Source organism: Mytilus edulis, chromosome 6 (assembly GCF_963676685.1).
Source record: "Mytilus edulis chromosome 6, xbMytEdul2.2, whole genome shotgun sequence".
Taxonomy (NCBI): domain Eukaryota; kingdom Metazoa; phylum Mollusca; class Bivalvia; order Mytilida; family Mytilidae; genus Mytilus; species Mytilus edulis.
Window position 1 is genome coordinate 47,067,610 of NC_092349.1, and position 18,637 is coordinate 47,086,246.

The window sequence follows — 18,637 nt, forward strand, 5'->3', positions numbered from 1 at the left end:
ATGGCCTTCATTACAGGACCTATCAGTCATATATATTCTTAATTTGTTCCCTTCCAGAACATGCATGAAATAGTTTTCCCTGTAAGTTAAGCACCTAACAGTCAATCAATCCTAAAAAAATGTGAATTCACGTTCTGAGGTGTACTGTGACTCCCATTTTTTTAAGCACCTCTACAAGGAACAAAATATAAATTCCTCTAATTATCTCTTTTTGGGTGCATAAAGAATTTGGCAATTTCTCTTGATAATGAGCTCTCCATTTCCCCTAACATGAGAGTTATTTAACAGCAGAACATATGACCAAACAGCAATATCAGCCAAGATTAGACTAACGCCAAGCACATACACAATAAATAGAAAGGTACAGTAAAACCAGCAGCATCCAAAAAGATAATACAGTGAAACCTGTCTAAACCGAAAACCTGTATAAACCAAACATGTTCGTGAAAACCGTCATATCAAATTATGTGCGTTGTGAACCTGATAAAACCAAACTTCGGCCAAAACCGAACAAAATCTTAAGTCCCAAAGAGGTTCCGTGTAAACAGGTTTCACTGTAAAACCTTATTTTTAACCAACAAACAAACCATGTTTTCCTAAACCAAAATATCAATCAGTACACCTACAACTGATTAAGTGTTAAAACTTCATGGGGCAATTCCAGAAAAGCATGCTCTTGTGCTAATCTTTCTTTCATGTTTGACAAACACCTTTCAATCCATTTGGATTTTAATCTAAATGCTCTGGATAAGTGATGAATGACGTAACAAAATATACATGATTTTATTGGATCAACTACATTTTCAGTGCATACTAATGTCCTGTTTGTAATGATACTTGCTCCATCATATTAAGCTCATTTCTATCATCATAGACATACTTTTTCGTTCCAACTAATACAAATTTAACAGTTCATTTCTGCCTTTTTCACTTAACGACTCTCTAGTTTCACTTTAATGCCATGTTTTGCTCTCATTACAAGTTCAGGATTTATATCATAGTTGTGTCCTTCCACCAGCTTTACTTTGTATCTGAAAACAATAAATCACTATATAATGTACAACAGTAAAAGTTTTTCGACAACCTTTGTCATACCACTAATAAAAGATTTAGTAACCTAATGGTTGTTTCAAATATATGCATGATTAGGCTCTGCATATATACATGTATCAATAAATATTGTAACAACAATTTTGTATAAGTTTTGCCATCACAAATTTGGTTTCAAGAAACCCAAGTTTTCGTTGAAATATGGTGTGGTTCTGAAAAATATGTCAAGCTTGTGTTTTCGATAACTTTCCTTTTTCACAAAAATATTTTCAAAAACAAACAAAAAATCGGTGAGTTACTAATGTGATTCCTTTCAAGTATGATTTAATATGTAAATAGAGTGCCTTTAATTGAGGTACCACATAATATTTGGGGCTGGACATTAAGTGGAACTTTATAACAACAACAACAAAACTAAATATGAAAATATTGATCGAATAATAGTTAACTTTAGTATTTTATACCTACCTATGAACCAACCTGCCTATAACTACTTTTATTTCATTCATAGCAAAATTCTGTCCGATACAATTTCTGTAATTAGAAAATTTGATTTAATTTGAAATATTTAAAAGTTTTAATTTTGAATACTCTTCGTAATTGACTTATACTTCTAATTGTTTTAATTTGAGCCATACTATATATGTTTGGTTTTTTTTTGTAGCTGATGAAATGTTTAATCAAACATACTCTTTTACAAGGCTCCACATGAGGGTGTCCAAGTAATCAGATAATCACATATTTTTTGCCGATATAATTGTATAACCATTAATTGTTATTTTAAACAAGATAATCAATTAATAAGAAATACAGTCCTTGATAATCAAATAATCCTGTAATATTTGGTCTTGTAATCAAATAATCACTATAGAAATGGCCAAGTAACATAAGGAAGCTACCATTTGATTTTTATGGGGGGCTAGGATGAAAAATTTTGTCCTGCATTTTTTTTTTAGTTGTAATCTCTGTCCTGCCTTTTTATTTTTCACTCTATTCGGTCCTGCCTTCTTTGCAAAGTGTCTCATCCTGCCTTTTTTTTTTACTCAAAACTCCTGTCCTGCCTATTTTTTTCAAATTTCATCCTAGCCCCCCCATAAAAATCAAATGGTAGCTCCCTAATTTAAAACCGTATGAGGAGTCTCACCTTGGGCCAGCAGCAAATGGAACAAAACTGTAAGGATGTCTTTCCGTTAAATCGTTTTGAAGAAATCTTTCTGGTTTAAACACCTGCAATATAATATTTATTCATATGTTTTCATACTTTAATGACTTGTTACTATGTTATATATAATATTTTACTTTTTGTTTTATAATTTCAAGAACTAGATACAAGTAGTAAATAACTTGATTTAAAAGTATGTTGGTTGAAAACCATGGTTTATATAGATAAATATCTGCAATTTGATATTGTACATACTTGGATAAGTAATTAGTTAACATGAATCCCAACTTAAATCTAAGAGGAAAGTATATGGAGCTTAGATATGGTACACCATGTTAATTTCTATGTTATTCCATGGCTAAAGTTCCACCACATTTCTGAGGCCCCTCATTGGGGTGTCTTTTAAATTAAAAAGAAATCACCTATTCACATTCATAATCATTAACTACCTTCTTAAACAAGATAACCAAATAACCAAAACTTCAGACCTTGATTAGTAATTAATTATGAAATATTTTGTCTGGTAATCACATAATCACAATAATAACAGCAAAGTAATCATATAATAAACAAGTGAAGGTCAGTGGTTTTCTCCGGGTACTTCAGCTTCCTCCACCAATAAACACTGGCGGCTATGCAATAGCCTAAATGCGGTGCTTAAAAGTGGCATTAAAACATCACAACTAAAATAAATATAAAAAAGGCCATGAGGAGGTTTATTTTCTGTTATTATTGTAAAAAGAATTTGTTATAATACCTCATGTTCCGGCCAAACATCAGGATGGTGGTGGATCATGTGTTGATTGACATCTACATTTACACCAGCAGGTATTACTACGTCACCAATCGTCATTGGTGATGTCAGCTGACGTGCGCCCATTGGAACAGGTGTAAACATCCTCATTGATTCTTTTACAAAAGCTGTCAGTTGTGGCATGTCTTGAAGATTTTCCCTGTCAAAATATATCAATTACATATATTGCTACAACATGGTCAAATCCAATCTGTGACATTTGGACCTGATGTCTCATTCAGTTAAAACGGCATATGCCATAAAAGCACGAGGTTTGGCTAGTGACTAAACCAGGTTCAAACCACCATTTTTTTCTCGAAATGTCCTGTACCAAGTCAGGAAAATGGAAGTTGTTATCTTATTGTTCGTCTCTGTGTGTGTTGCATTGTCGTTTTTTTGTTTTTTTTGTTTTGTTCACTTCAGTGTTTCTGTCCTTTCGTTAATTGTTTTCCTCTTATAGTTGATGTGTTTCCCTCAGTTTTAGTTTGTAAACCTGATTTGTTTTCTGTCATTCGATTTATGACTTTCAAACAGCGACATACTACTGTTGCCTTTATTGAACACCGGTTTAAAGTATTAGAAAAAAATCCTTACTTCTATTATGTGTTTTTAACGACCTTCACTGGCTATAAAGCCCTCGCATTTAACATTTTCCTTAAAAATGACGTAAGGTAATTTTTTAACGTGACCTTGCAACCTAAGGGGTATCATGCTGGACCCCCACATGTACAGACCACTCTGACATAGTCAACCCATACAGAATCAATTAATATTAAAAAAAAAACTGCTTTCAATTCAGATAGTACAGGTAGATGTTTTCATCACTGGTCAGATGATACTAACGGTCGATGAATTGGGGCGATCTGAGGAACAGACATGACTAACATTGCAATGTTTTTCATTTAAATAGAATTCACACTAAAACAGAGATTTCGACTCATGATCTTAAGGCGATGCTTCCAGCATGACCACTACATCTTTTCAGTTTTTTGTAGCTACATGTTTCTCAGACTATTGCCACACTTAAATTTACCGTCACCACCAATCCATTCAGATCAATCTTGAAAAAAACCGCTGCTGATTTACTGGCAACGACTTAATTGAGGTTTTCCTATAATTGTTATTTGCTCTGTATTCTGGTTTCGTTTGACAGCATTCTTAGCTTACTTACCAACTGATTTCTTTGTTGTTTCTTAATAAGTTTGACATTTCTTTATAGACTATATCTTGTTCTCTTGAATATTTCCCAAGCGAGTATATTGCCCAACTTATTGCCGATGCTGTCGTATCATGACCTAGAAATTTATGAAATAAGGAGTATGTTTAATGAAAACTCCTCTATCAATTTGTTTCTCAAAATAAAAATGAACACACCGTAATACGGCATCTGATAAAAGGCAAAGTGGTACGCAATATATGATAACCTAGCCTAAGATCTATAATTAAAAGTTAACTACATAGATGGTCACAACCACTAACAAGATAAATTACAAACTTTGACTCGAATCCAATATTAGTTGACCAGGATCGCAAGTTTTCCTACCGAAGGTCAGTGGTTCTCTATAATACTACCAAATTATAATCTTTATCATCATCATCGAATACGCTAAATCATAATCATCGTCATCAAATACTCCTAAATCAAAATCATCGTCACCGATTACTCCTAAATTAAAATCATTGTCACTGAATTCTCCTAAATTATGATCATCGTCACCGAATTCTCCTAAATTATGATCATCGTCACCGAATACTCTTTCATCATAATCCTCGTCACCGAATACTCCTAAATCTTAATATTCGTCAACGAATACACCTAAATAACAACTATCGTCACAAAAAACTCATTAAAAATGGAGGATTCGTGAGCTTGTTTTCGAGAAATAAACCATTGAAAATTTGGCGAGAAATTTTTCTCTCTGGATTTTTCTTTCACTTAACATTGGCAACTTTTTTGTTTAAAAAAACTATGAAAAAATAACAAGGATTTCATAAGACTTGGAAATATGGCTTTTTAAACAATATGTAATAAAAATATGAAAAGAGAAGTAGGGATTAGTGGGCAATTTTTTTTAATGTTAATACATGGATAAAACCAGAGGATTCCGAAAATCTGACAAAAATTCAAAAAAAAAGAGGAGCATACATTCTTAAATCACAATCATTATCGTCACCAAATACCAAAATCACAATTCATCGTGAAGAAATAATACTCTATTTTGATATGCTCTATTTCTTACATAAAATGAATAAGGATAAAAACATATGTATTTAATAAGATAAAACAAATCAACTTCTTAATGAGAATCTAACATACTGAAATAGAAATATAAATATGTGATTCCTTTATTTACACTACCTTCAAACATAAAAGTGTCAACTTCGGCTCGAATATCTTCATCAGAAAGTCCTATTCCATTCTCGTCTTTGGCAGTTAGTAAAATGTCCAAAAAATCTAGATTGCGCTTTGTAGGTGGGCCTTCTTCAATCTATTCATTTTAAACATATTTACAATTAACAATAAACGTATCCATTAGTAAACTTTTCGTTTAATTTACCAAGTTTAACATCATTATTTACACCCCACTTGTAATAAAGTGCAGCGGGTACCAACTACGGCAAGAAACTGTTTACTTTTTCAATGTTTCAGGAGCACCGGAGTTCATGGCCAGGTTTTTTTTCGAGGGGTCAATCTTTTGTTTTCTGTTTATTAGAGTTTTAGTCGATGTTCAACATACAACGGATTTATTTCGAATTGAAATGTCACATTTGTATAATATAGTATAAAATTAAAAGCAAAGCAACACAAAAAATTACAAACTTTTTTTCTTCAGTTCTTCGATTAACAACCGATTCCAATATAAAGTGTGTAAGTAAAGGTAATATCTTTGGTAAGCTTGCTTGCTAGCTGAACCGTAAAGTCATTATAAGGTAAGGTATACTACCCTCCTCTCGAAGTTGTTTTGTCCTACAGACACTGCCGACTAGTCTACTATTAAAGGAAGGTAGTTAACCTGATCTAATAATGGCTACACGATTCAGCAAGCACGCAAGCTAACCAAAGATATTACCTTTACCTACACACTCATTGCAATCTGCTGTAATATGTGGCACACGTCGTGTTGCTCAGATAAGTACAAACTCGGTAGGAAGTTTAATTCGGGATGTCCCATTTGGGGATAAGGGGACTGGATGGTAGTTGTATTTGTAAACTTAGTGTTTATCGACAGAATTAAAAACTTTGAACTAAATAGCATTGTATCAATGTTTGACAAACCTTCATAATAGGTATTGGATTTTATGCGTTGTAAATTATATCATACCAGAACTTTCTTTCTCTTCTGTATAATTCTATTGGAAAACTCATGTGCATAATCACAACACTTTTTATATTCTCTTCCTTCGCTGCTCAAGTTATAATAGACGAAGTCGTGCATTAACCAAGGTTGTCTAAATACAAAAGTGGTCAGTATTAATTCCTTACCAGTAAAGAAATATACCGATGTATATGTTATGAGATGCAAAACGACTTCTCTGTTTCTGACATTCTTTAATTTCACGTTATGGGAGAAACTTTATATGGTCCTTTATTTTTAGTCCGAAATTCAATTAAAAAAAGTTGGGTTTTTTTTGGCAGAAACTCTTATAACTGCCTTAATGTCGAAGAGTAAGAAAATAGAAATTGAATTTTAAATGAATAGTATAAGTTTATATAATCATAGTTTACAATCAATTATGCTTTGGTTTGTTAATTATTCCGTCTCTGTGATCATGTGAAAGAAAGTTAATTACTAATAGTTGCTGTATCTCCACTTTGGAAATTGAAAGGGGTAGATACAAAAATATAAAAAGGGAAGAACGTTTATGTCAACATTGTTGTCTAAATAAAATAGATGATGAAGAGCATTTTTTATGTACAAAAAATAAAGATTTGAGATTTGAATTTTTGCAGAAAGATAGAAATATCTATTCCGATATAGATAATATGGATAATTCCGATAAATTGGTTTTATGTCTTTCTTGTCCGTCAATTAAGCAGTATACTGTTTCATTTGTTAAAAAGTCATGGTCACTGAGGAGGGTGGACTCAACAACTGCAAGATAGATACATATATGTATATAATGTTATGTTCTTTTGTTGTTTTTTTTCCGGTATGATGTATTGTAAAATTATTATGTTGGTTTACATGTATGTATGCCTTCAACCCATATGGGTAAAAATGTGCATTTATATTCAATAAACTAAGCACACAGCCTTTAAGCATAAAAACATTGACTTGTAGGAGCTATTGTTGGAAAATGTGACTGAGTAGGACGCATAGTTCATGCTCATAATACATCGACTGTTCTCCTCCCGCTATACATGTAATATTTGCCCCTGTACATTAAGCATCAATTTATACACCCATCTTGTCATTATTGATATATTCTGCTTTTTGTTTATTTTGTCACAAATAATATCAGATGTTTTGCATGTCAACACCAGTTTATAACGCTTATTATATATAAAAGAATTCAAAGAGAAAATAGAATATGTAAACATTGTAATATAAATGCGATTGAAGATGAAACCCACTTTTTCTTAAAATGTAAAATTAATAAATCTTTACGTAATCAGCTTGAAAAAGATATATATAATATATGTCCAGAATACTTTAAATTGTCTGAAACAGATAGATTACAATTAATTCTATCTTCATTTGATATTATGCAACTTACTGTTTCGTTCATTAAAAAGTCATTTGCACTGAGGGGAGTGGACACAACGCCTGCATAAATATTACTGTTTTACCACTTTATATATGATGTTTTATATGTTTATATTTTAATTGTGTACGTTGTATTGTATTGTTTGTATATGCCTTCAACCCCCAGGGGTATAAATGTGCATTTCATGAATAAATTATAAGTTTTATCCTATTGGTTGAATTAGTGTGACGTATATCTTTTTATAAAGTCTAATGCATATAAACCAACGTTTCTGTGAAATAGTTCGATATGATTTGTGTTCTTGATATTTTTCTACGCATTTATTCAGTCAAATTTCCATGTTAAAATAATTATTGATGTTTTTTTTCTTGTATACTTACAGCAATCTGCTTACTAAAAGAGATGACAGCCTGTTTACCGCATGAACATATGGGTGCTTGGATCTAAATAGATAAAGAGGAAAATAGTTACAAGTTTGTTCAATGACTAAATTACGAGAATCTGACTTAATTGGGATGGCAAATATTGAATATAGCGGACTTAAAATATTTATGAGAGCTCAAGTCATCCCTTGCCTGCAATGAGACATCACAACATAAGAAGAAACTGTAAAAAGAAAAAAAAATCAAGTTTTCCAGTTTCGTCTTGAGTAGAAAGTGTGTAGGTTTAGTTGAATGCTGTCAATCCGCTAAAAAAACGATCACTGTGTTTCACTTCTGACTGCAGCTTCGTTACATCTGGCGCCACAGTTAAGCAGTTCCTAAATGGTTCGGATTAAATATGTTTCACTGTATTATGCATCTATATCTCCTTACCCTTGGCCTTGAATGTTCCCTTCGTATGAAAATGCACATCTAAGTATTGTATCCAACGTCGTTAAAGTCACATAGGGAAAAATGTCAACTGCCTCGCCACTCTCGGCATTGGGTTTAACCTGGTTCTGTGAAAATAATCGAATAGTTAAAGCTTTTTATTTCGATACTCCTTTTCTAAAAAAAAATATAGTTATCAGACGTGAAAGATGATATGATACTGATGAAAACTATTAAATTGTTCTTTCAAAAATTTTCACACTTCCACTTGAAAAGTTTGCATTAAAAAAATTTCAAATCAACAACTTGTGATTTAAAAATGGAATGCTTCTTTTTGTAACTTCATTTGGGTTGAAAAACCGAAGTACATTTTGTATGAAAGCGCTTCATTCTAAAAATGTGCGCACGGTCAACGCTTTTACAACCCTATGAAGTTACAAAAAGAAGCTTTCAATACTTATAATTACATATTTTTAGCTAGGATCATGAAAGCAAGAATTTTATCATTTTTTTTTTTATTTAAATCACCTGTGCACTTTATTATGGGATGTCGTGTTATCATGAATGATAAGTTTTATTGGGTAATGCACGTGATGTGCAGTTAGCCAATCAAAATAACGTATTATAATGAAACATGCATCTAATGTAATTATTGTGATGTAACGGAAATCAAGACACTTAACTTGTATGAAATTTGACATGCATATTAATTTACATGTTTTGATAAAAATAGTTGAGTGTTACATATTTTTCCTATAAAAGCATTATTGCATTTAAACTCTAATAAATCGACGAACTATAATTTCTCACAAAAAAAAAAATTACTACAAAGATCGATTGATCGGAGGTATACTGAATTGGTCATGACTTTCGACCAATCTGGTCCGAGACCACAATTATTTCGTAGTGCATTTCTTTTAGAACATAAATGAAAATAAAAAAAATCCCACCTGCGCTTTCTCGAAGAAACTTTTACAGTGTGTTGTACTACTTTTGGGACAAATTATATGAAATTATAGAAAACTTCATCGTCTCTAACTCAAAATATGGACAACTTTATGTTTAGGGCGTCTTGAAATCTCTTGACAGCTTTCGAAGTGCTAAGTTTAAACCTTTTTCAGCTGGACCAAATCACGCATTAAACATGGAGAAATAAATTTGGAAGGGGTATTAAAATTAATGGCAAGTAACCCACTGTCAACACTAGGGACTATATTTTTTAGGGGGCGTTATTTTGTTTTTTAATTGAAGGATATTTTGGTGGTATAATTGTAAGCATGTTTTCCCCCGTCACATTAGAAGAAAAACAGAAAGAAATATAGACGATTTATACTAAATTCATTTTCCCCATTACTCTTAAAGAAAAAAATCATATATCCTGGAAAATACTCAAATCAATATAACATATACATGTAAGGTTTTACTCACCAGGAAAATGTCTGTAACCGTGTTATACACCTTAACATATGGCTTCAGTATTTCAAAATGGAAGGCTGGGGTTAGCAGTCTTCTGTTTCTCTCCCATTTCTTTCCACTAGATACCAGCAATCCATCACCTACAGTTAACATTAACAACACCAAATCAAAAACAAATGAACATTGAAAACTCTTGTAATCGCTTAGTTCAGATACACACATGTTTGCGCATACGATACATATAATCTAATTTTCGTATCTGATAACAATAATTCGCATGATTTTTGTATTATCGAAATGAAGAGATGTGGGATGATTGCTAATGAGACACCTCTCCACAAGAGACCAAAAAGACAGAGAAATTAACAACTATAGATATGCCCCGTATGGCTTTCAACAATGAGCAAAACTTATACCGCATAGTCAGACATAAAAGTCTCGAAATGAAAAAAAATGTAAATCAATTCAAACGAAGAATACATCATTCTTCTTATTGATGCAATATGAGACACAACAAACCTCGTTTCTTCAAATATAAATCTCTGAAATATTTTCTTCGTCCTTTTTTAATTTGCTTCTCTTAGTTCGACATAACATCGTATCGACCTAATACAAAGTCTATAATTGTAAACATTTTACAGTTTTATGGAAACGTTTCTGTGTGTGTTGCATTGTCGTTCGTTTTTTGTTGCACTTTAGTGTTTCTGTTGTTTTGTTGTTTTCCTCTTGTATTTGATGTGTTTCCCTCAATTTTAGTTGGTAGCCCGGATTCGTTTTATATTTTATAAGATGTACAAGTGTGGACACAGATGAGTGTGGATAGTATGTTTGAATGTTTGACAGTGTTTTATGATAAATGTAGTTCTATGATTTTCCTATATGTGTTATTAACTGTGTTGCACGATGACAACCAACCGGAGCATTAGGAGTATTGTTTATTTTATATGTAGTTTAGTTTTTATGTTCAAGACAGGCATGGAAGAGACACTAATTGCATTAGTTACCAAATGATTATGATAGAATATGTTCCACATCTTTGATTTTGGATACATTTTATAGCTAGGAGAGCAACACATAATAGGTTCAATTTTTCGTGATTTTTTTTAAATTGGGAGATGATATCTGAGAACATGATATAAGGAGCCTGTGATTCAGTGGTTGTCGTTTGTTTATGCGTTACATATTCGTTTTTTCTTTATTTTTTGTACATAAATAAGCGTTATTTTTCTCCTTTGAATTGTTTCACATTGTCATTTTGAGACCCTTTATAGCCGACTATGCTGCATTAGCTTTGCTCATTGTTGAAGGTTGTGTGGCGACCTGTAATTGTTAATTTCTATGTCATTTTGGTCTGTTGTGGAGAATTGTCTCATTGGCAATCATATCACATCTTTTTTTATATGTATTTGCTAACTATTTGTATGGTTCTATTTATATATACTGAGTGCCAATGAAAACGCAACACTTGGTTTTTCAAAAATAAAATTTATATTAGAAATCATGATCTTTCAAAATGAATTGTTCTTGAAAATTAACAATTCTAACAATAGATCGATATCAAACAAAAATGTTTCATTGTCATCTTTCGGGCGCAATAGATAAACGAAACATCCAATGTCGAATCATCAAATCACAGTCCTAACAAAAAATGTTACAACCCTGTTGTGCAGCGCACTCTCGACAGCGCCGCGGAATTGATCATCCCGGACGTTTAATGTGATCTCGAGGAATGTTATTCCACTTGTCCCGCAAAGCAAACTCAAGCTGACTTTTTGATATTGGTGGTGGTTTTCATCGTCTAAACCATGTCAAATCTGATGCAAAATTTGCTCTATCGGACCTAAATCTGGCGAAACGCATGACTTTTGGCCAAGGCGGGTGCCAAACGTCTATGTAACCACCACTGACGATTTTTGGTACATAATGAATGATTTTTGGTCTACAGAATTCGATGTTTACGCCAGACGGCCATTAAGATGTTGGCTGTGGTGTTCTTTAACTGTTGAATTTCTGCGCAAATGGTGCTTTACTGAAATTGCTTCAGAGGATCTACTCTGACTACCATTGAACTCTCGTGACCTTTGGACATCCATCAGAGTCGATATCGGATATGTTAAAGACCAAATGTATCGGTTTTGCTGAGTGTTTCTTGCTTTTTGAACCCCGGGATGTGGCTTATCATTAACTGATCCATTTTTGTTGAATTTGTGGATGATTTGGGTTATTGTAGAGGCTACAGTCTTCTCGAAATTGTATGCTGTGAAAGGCTTCATTGGATCATGCCGGAAACTGCATGTCGCTGGTTGTCAGAAAGTCATGGCATTTACTCAGATGTTTATTGCAGTTTCCTTACAATAAGGGCGGGAAAATTCATGACATTAGCCAAGCTTTAAATGACAAAATCGTGAAAATGGTGCGTATATTGAAAAGCGGTGAACTCGGTTTATGTCCGTTCAAAATAACCCTTACTTCGCATTTGTTCCAAAAATCACCCAACCGTAAAGTTGTCGACAATTGTCTTTAAAGTCATTTTCAACCAACTTTACAAAGTTCTAATATAAAATAAATAAAAATTATCAGACTTTTTTGAAAAACAAAAGTGTTGCGTTTTCATTGGCACTCAGTATATCTTTGTGGTGGCTTGTCAGTATCATTAGTAAAACACTTTAAAATGTTGAATTGATCCTCAGATTAGAAGAAATTTATTGGTTTTTAGTAATGACAATGCCTAACATGATGCTTGTATAAGATGTATTAATAGTAAGCTCACTCCTTCTCAAAAACCATATACTTATAGAAAGTATTTCTTTATACAATTTTAGCTTTTACATTTGACTATATAAGTCTATATATATATATATATTCTTTTATATGTTACCTCATCCGAAATTTTGAATTTTATGCATTTTTAATGCATTTTTTATTTTTATGTATATTATTTTTTTAACTTCTCTGTAACCTTTGTACTTGCATGGTTTTATGAAAATAAACTATCTATCTAAGTTTTCACTCAATCGATTTATGACTTTCGCACAGCAGTATAGTACTGTTATTTAGGTACTGTTATTTACCTATCCAGTCCTTGATATACTTATAACTCCCTGCTGTAGAAATAGCTTTTGGTTCGGAGGACTTATACAAGATCTGTGCACTGTCTGGGTGACAGATTCCAAAGTTAGGAAAGAAAAACATCACCCATGCGCAGTAAACCTTAGGTCTCTCATTATCCACAATTGATCCAAGAAGTTTGAAATATGAATTAAGATCAGTAAACTGCAAATAGAAAATACATTTGTTTCATAGGCAAGAAACTGTGAGAATTTTTATTATAAATTTCTATAATGTAAAAAAAACGTTGTCTGATCGAATAATTCACCCAATTAGTGTAATTATATGTTTTTGCATGCATATAGTTATTTTTCTTTGATATAAAAACTGAAACTTATTTTTCGCTGATTTTAAAATCTGATTTTCGTGCATTTTTTTTCATGCACATACAATAAGAAGTACTTTACTTTTTTAATCAATGTTGAACTATGCTTATTGGCATTGGATACAGGAGTCGGTTTTACAAAAATACTTAAGACAAAGATTGATCGTAAGTCATGAACAATTCAGTATACTTACGATCAATCTTAGTCGTGAGTTTATTTGTGAAATCGACTCGAACAAGGAACGTATGATTTAGCAACAATAAGAAATCTCATGTGTGCTGGTGGTGCTTTAATTACAGGTTTGTGTATTTGTCTAGAATTTGATTTTCTTTTTCCTTTTCAAAATAGTTCTGTATACATTTAAAATACGCATTTGTTAGTCTTGTATGATTTTTAATTTTAGTGTCTTGGGTATAATTCGGAGTTTTAGTTTGACGTCCATTATCACTGAACCAGTATAGATATTTGTTTAGGGGCCAGGTGAAGAACGCCTCCGGATGCGTGAGTTTCTCGCTGCATTAAGACATATTGGTGACCTTCTGCTGTTGTCTGTTCTGCGGTCGGGTTGTTGTCTCTTTGACACATTCCCCATTTCCATTCTCAATTTTATTAACTCTAATGACACTTACCAAGTGAAGTGAGCCCCATATTGGATGGATTGGACCTACAATAGCTATGTGTTGTTTAAACGATGCAGCTTTCCATTTTCTGTATTTCCTCACGAAAACAGATATGTGCCATAAAAGATATGTAGTAATGGCTATAAGTATGGCCGAAATCAAGTAACTGCCTAAAACCATTGTGACTAAATAAAAAAACAAAAAGACAAAGACAAATGTATATTACTAAATGCGAAATGATACGTTGTATAACCCTTTGTTTTTGCAATATAGCAGCCCTATGTTAATGTGTAAAAAATTAAGGTGCATTAAAGAACCAAAAAGAATAAGGTAAAGGTTCCGTATCGCACGTTTCCACTGTGAAATATACACAGTAGCACCTACTTTATTTCGTGGTAAGATATGGAACTCTTGTAAAATTTCGTACTGAATTAAAATATAAGAAGAATGTGTCAGAAGAGAAAACACCGCCTCTCAAGCTTGCTCATAATACGTAAAAATACTTTTTGAGAGCAGTTGATGTCACTAGATCTATTGTTCTAGACATAGATATTTTTGTAGTGCCTGTTATTTTCATATTTTCACTGTTGTGAGTTTCATATATCTGTTCATTATGCAAACTTAAGTAAGAGTGCGAACACGAAAAAAATGAGGGTATTACCTTACGAATGATAAGTGACTCACTGTCCCAAATCAAACTCTGTCTGCGAGTTTTTGTATTTATCATTGTATAGAGTAACATAACAATGGATGAGGAAACTTTAAAAGACGAGTGCGGAAATGAAAATGGGAAGGACGGTCAAGAAAAAAAGTACATGATTTAATTATAGACTAAAAATACTAGAATGGTCCGTAGAACTCATTGACTAACCAAAAAGTTATTAATAAATCTTTTTGTAATTTTTAGTTTTAAATTGATTTTTACAATATCAAATAAATATGATTAATTGCCTATTGTTTGCCCGACGTACAGTGACAAATATTTCATACATGTTCAGGACGGAACAAAATTAACAATAAGAATAATTAAAGTAGGTACTACAAAGCTTTTTGACTGAGATGTTTGGAGGGATTTTTTTAATGCCACTTAAATAAGAAAAAACTAATTGGTAAGCCGTGCAACAAACCACTTGTAGTTCACTCGAAGACAATCTGAAAAAATACAGATCATATTCATATATTCATGCTTTTCTTACAAGGATTCTGACTTTCATGGATTAATTAATTTTTTAATAAAATGCACATGCATACCCCTAGGGATTCCTGAAGGCATATACATAAAAATGAGGGGTATAAATTAAACCTAAACATCTCTGGCTTACATTTCACTAGCTGATGTAATGATTAACAGAACAGTATGTATATATACGTCAAACAAATTGTTTTTACGCACATGTATATAAAAGGTCACATGTAATCAATGAAGTTATACATGTAATACATTTTGTTCAATTATTTGTATTTCAATATCATATAGCATGTTAAAAAAGTACACATGTGCATGATCTTCTTAATTTTAATACTGATCTTACGTAACTGACCTTGAGTATGTACTTCCACTGGACAGGTATCTCTTCTTTTTATCAATTACATTTTTACGTCTACTATATATACATAAATTATACACACATGCTCTGGTATGTACTCAGATATTGAACTTTTAAGAAGTTTAAATACCGTATTTGTAAATCATGTAAATATTGGTCTTTCAGCGTAAACTCGTCATATGTATTACATGTAGTATTGTGAACGTGGAAAAAGTCGCACTAATTTATGTATTTCTTATTTCGGACATTTAGACTTGTTTCTTATATTATTTATAGTTTCTGTTTATTCTTTCGGGCAATTTCATTCTAATTCAACAGACAATGTACTTTGATTTGCATTCTTAAAGATCTTTCATGTGTGTCACTTTTTAATCTAAAACTGTGAGAAAAACTATACAAGGGATTGTGTTAATTTATGTTACACAACTATTTCATTTCATAATTATTTTAATCCGTTAATGTCGTACATAGATAATTCTTTTCAATATATATTTTATCAGTTCTTGTCCAGGACATGTTTGATAACAATGACATTAATCCGTTTTTCAATTACGGTCTATTGTTACTTTAAAGTGTTAATCTTATGTTTGTAAAATTTGTCAACTTTATTGTTATGTAATCTTAATTCTTTGACAACCTGTAAACATTGTCTATCTTTATAATGTTTCGACTGAAGTTAATTCTTTAGTCGGAGTCAGCCTTTTGAACTGACATCATCCGTTCATTAAAGTGAAAATAAAATCTATACTGAAAGTCTTCGTTTGTATTCGCTCTACCAGTCTGTGAGTTAGTTCCGCCAGTGGATTTATGTTCAATAGGCAGGGGACCAGTCTTCGGTCACTGTCATTCGTTTCGGCATCTTCGCCAGTTTCAGCAACAGAACCTGTTGCACGGTATCAAACATTCCAGTTACAACAACGTTGTCACAGTATGACCGCAGGACTTCGATGTATGGATGTTATCTTGACCACTGAAAGATCTAGTAAAAAAATGACAACAATTTGAAAATGAGACAACAAATATATATATAATAATATATATATCATATATATATATTGATGCTTCAATCATATATATACCTCTTTCAAAATAAAGTCGAAAAAGTATTAGATAATAGGCTGTATTCCTAATATACGTTTCACATTATACATTTGCAAAATACGAGACCATAACGATCATTGCAGTTATTCAGAATGAGATGAGGATCCATGGTTCGAGGAAAAGGGGCGAAATAACAGTAGGTGATTTTTTTGGTATGATTTTATGATTGTCATGACTTTTTCAGTATTCAAATCCAACATTTTTTTCAGGTTTATAATCATTTGTATGGAATAACAAACCCTTTAAAAAATTCAGGATTTCATGTCTTCATTCTATCATTCAATCATACATTTATCAAGTAGATTTTGTCATAAATGAGCCGTTATTAATTTATAAGGGTTGTGAACCAAAATTTTCGCATTGTTGAAGGCGATAAGATAACAGATAAATGATCAAATTCACCTCATTTTGGGCCTTGTTGGATAACTGTCTAGTTGGAAATCATACCACTGATATTGTTTCATACAATCTGTTATCGAGCCTCTCACCAGTTTCGTGCCGAATGTTATGAAAATGATAACCTCTATTTCAAATGAAATTTAACATTCACGATGACGCGAGCTTCCAATGTATATATGTAAAGTGGACAGATTAACAAAAGAAAAACTTAATAGAGATTGCGTTTTCATGTCCCTAGCATAAAAATGTAATTACAAGTGTTGGATGCTTCATTTAGTAGTTTAGTAGGGTTGTAAAAGCATTGACCGTGCGCATTTTTTTTTAGAACGAAGAGCTTCTGCGCTTCATACGACATGTATTTCGGTCAACGCCTTTACACCCCAATAGATTTACAAAACTGAGCAATCTTAAATAAAACTTATTTTACACCACAAAGCGAATTCCATCAGATTGTGAAGAAAAGTCACGTGACATGAAGTCAACAATGCACGAAATATTCCTTGGTAAAGCAATAGTTCAAGCTTCGGTATATATACTTACATGATATTTAAACAAACAACTGTTATGAAAGACAGATAAGATAAGATAATTATTTTATTAACCTAACAATGTGCCTAAAATTTTAGAAATACCAGAGAGAAAAAAAACACAAAAAAACAAAGTACATTATTAGATTGATTACAGTGATCAAAATATATTTAAAACAAAAAGTAACTTATAAACAAAGTCATTGATTTTACGTCTTTCTGGCGGTCACTGTGGTTTATTTGTAATCGATTTCGAATGCTCTATCACTCATCAGTACCCACTCTTCGCAATGAAATTGTACTCATTTTACATGATTTATATTTATTTTCAGTCATCAATGACTTTGATGATCTGTTCCCATAAACTTTCGCCCGACGATTAACGCCGAGCGGGCAATAACTCCTAACTGTATAAAAGTTGAAAATGTGTTTAAGTATTACATATTTTTATTATTTCTATAAGGTATGATATAATTAAACAATTTGCAATTCTTAAATTTTTTTGGACATCATCAAATCAAAATTTCTCTTACTATCTGATTTAATATGTTTTATTTGTTTTTTAATTATGCATTAGTCAGAAAACAAAATCATATTATAAGTTTAATTAGAATACTCATTTTCAGGGGAAGTAACTCTACATTACTTTAATTTCATGTTTTTGAACTGTTTTGTATGGCGAGATACCCGAGTACATGACACGAACACTAAAAGCTGCTGCAGTACGTTAGTAAGTAAATAAATAAATAAATCAGTAAATAAATAAGTAAGTAAATAAATAAGTAAGTAAATCAAGAAGTAAGTAATTATGTTTAATCGGGCAGTTTATCTTCATATGAAGATGTTAACATTGAAAGGGAAGTTCTGTGCACTTTACCATGTTTACTATATAGAATATGCAAAATTATATATATTGATTGCTTGACTATTTGACAAAATACTGTTGTGATTGACAAATCTTTTTAATTTGGAGTACTTTTTTAGTCATTTTTTCACACTACCAGGGACATGCGTTAAAATACGTCTTTGCTGGAATGTAGTCATGGTAGTCCCAGGTCTTTTTTAA

At 32.1% G+C, this 18,637-nt stretch overlaps 1 protein-coding gene across 2 annotated transcripts; it reads right to left on the reverse strand.

Moving 5' to 3' along the window:
* Positions 1–767: 767 nt before the first annotated feature.
* LOC139527783 (cytochrome P450 4F4-like) lies at positions 768–15,651 on the reverse strand. 2 transcript variants are annotated; one of them, XM_071323456.1, is made up of 13 exons: positions 15,539–15,651; positions 14,007–14,182; positions 13,015–13,216; positions 9,956–10,083; positions 8,531–8,655; positions 8,096–8,158; positions 6,329–6,455; positions 5,365–5,494; positions 4,177–4,300; positions 2,970–3,165; positions 2,195–2,277; positions 1,519–1,584; positions 768–1,031 (listed from the first exon to the last, which is right to left on the reverse strand). In XM_071323456.1, the coding sequence occupies exons 2-13, from the start codon at positions 14,175–14,177 to the stop codon at positions 932–934; spliced, it is 1,515 nt and encodes a 504-aa protein (XP_071179557.1). In that variant the 5' UTR covers positions 14,178–14,182; positions 15,539–15,651; the 3' UTR covers positions 768–931. The 2 variants fall into 2 exon arrangements, with proteins under 2 accessions (XP_071179557.1, XP_071179558.1); XM_071323457.1 differs by having other exon boundaries at positions 15,530–15,642.
* Positions 15,652–18,637: the final 2,986 nt, after the last annotated feature.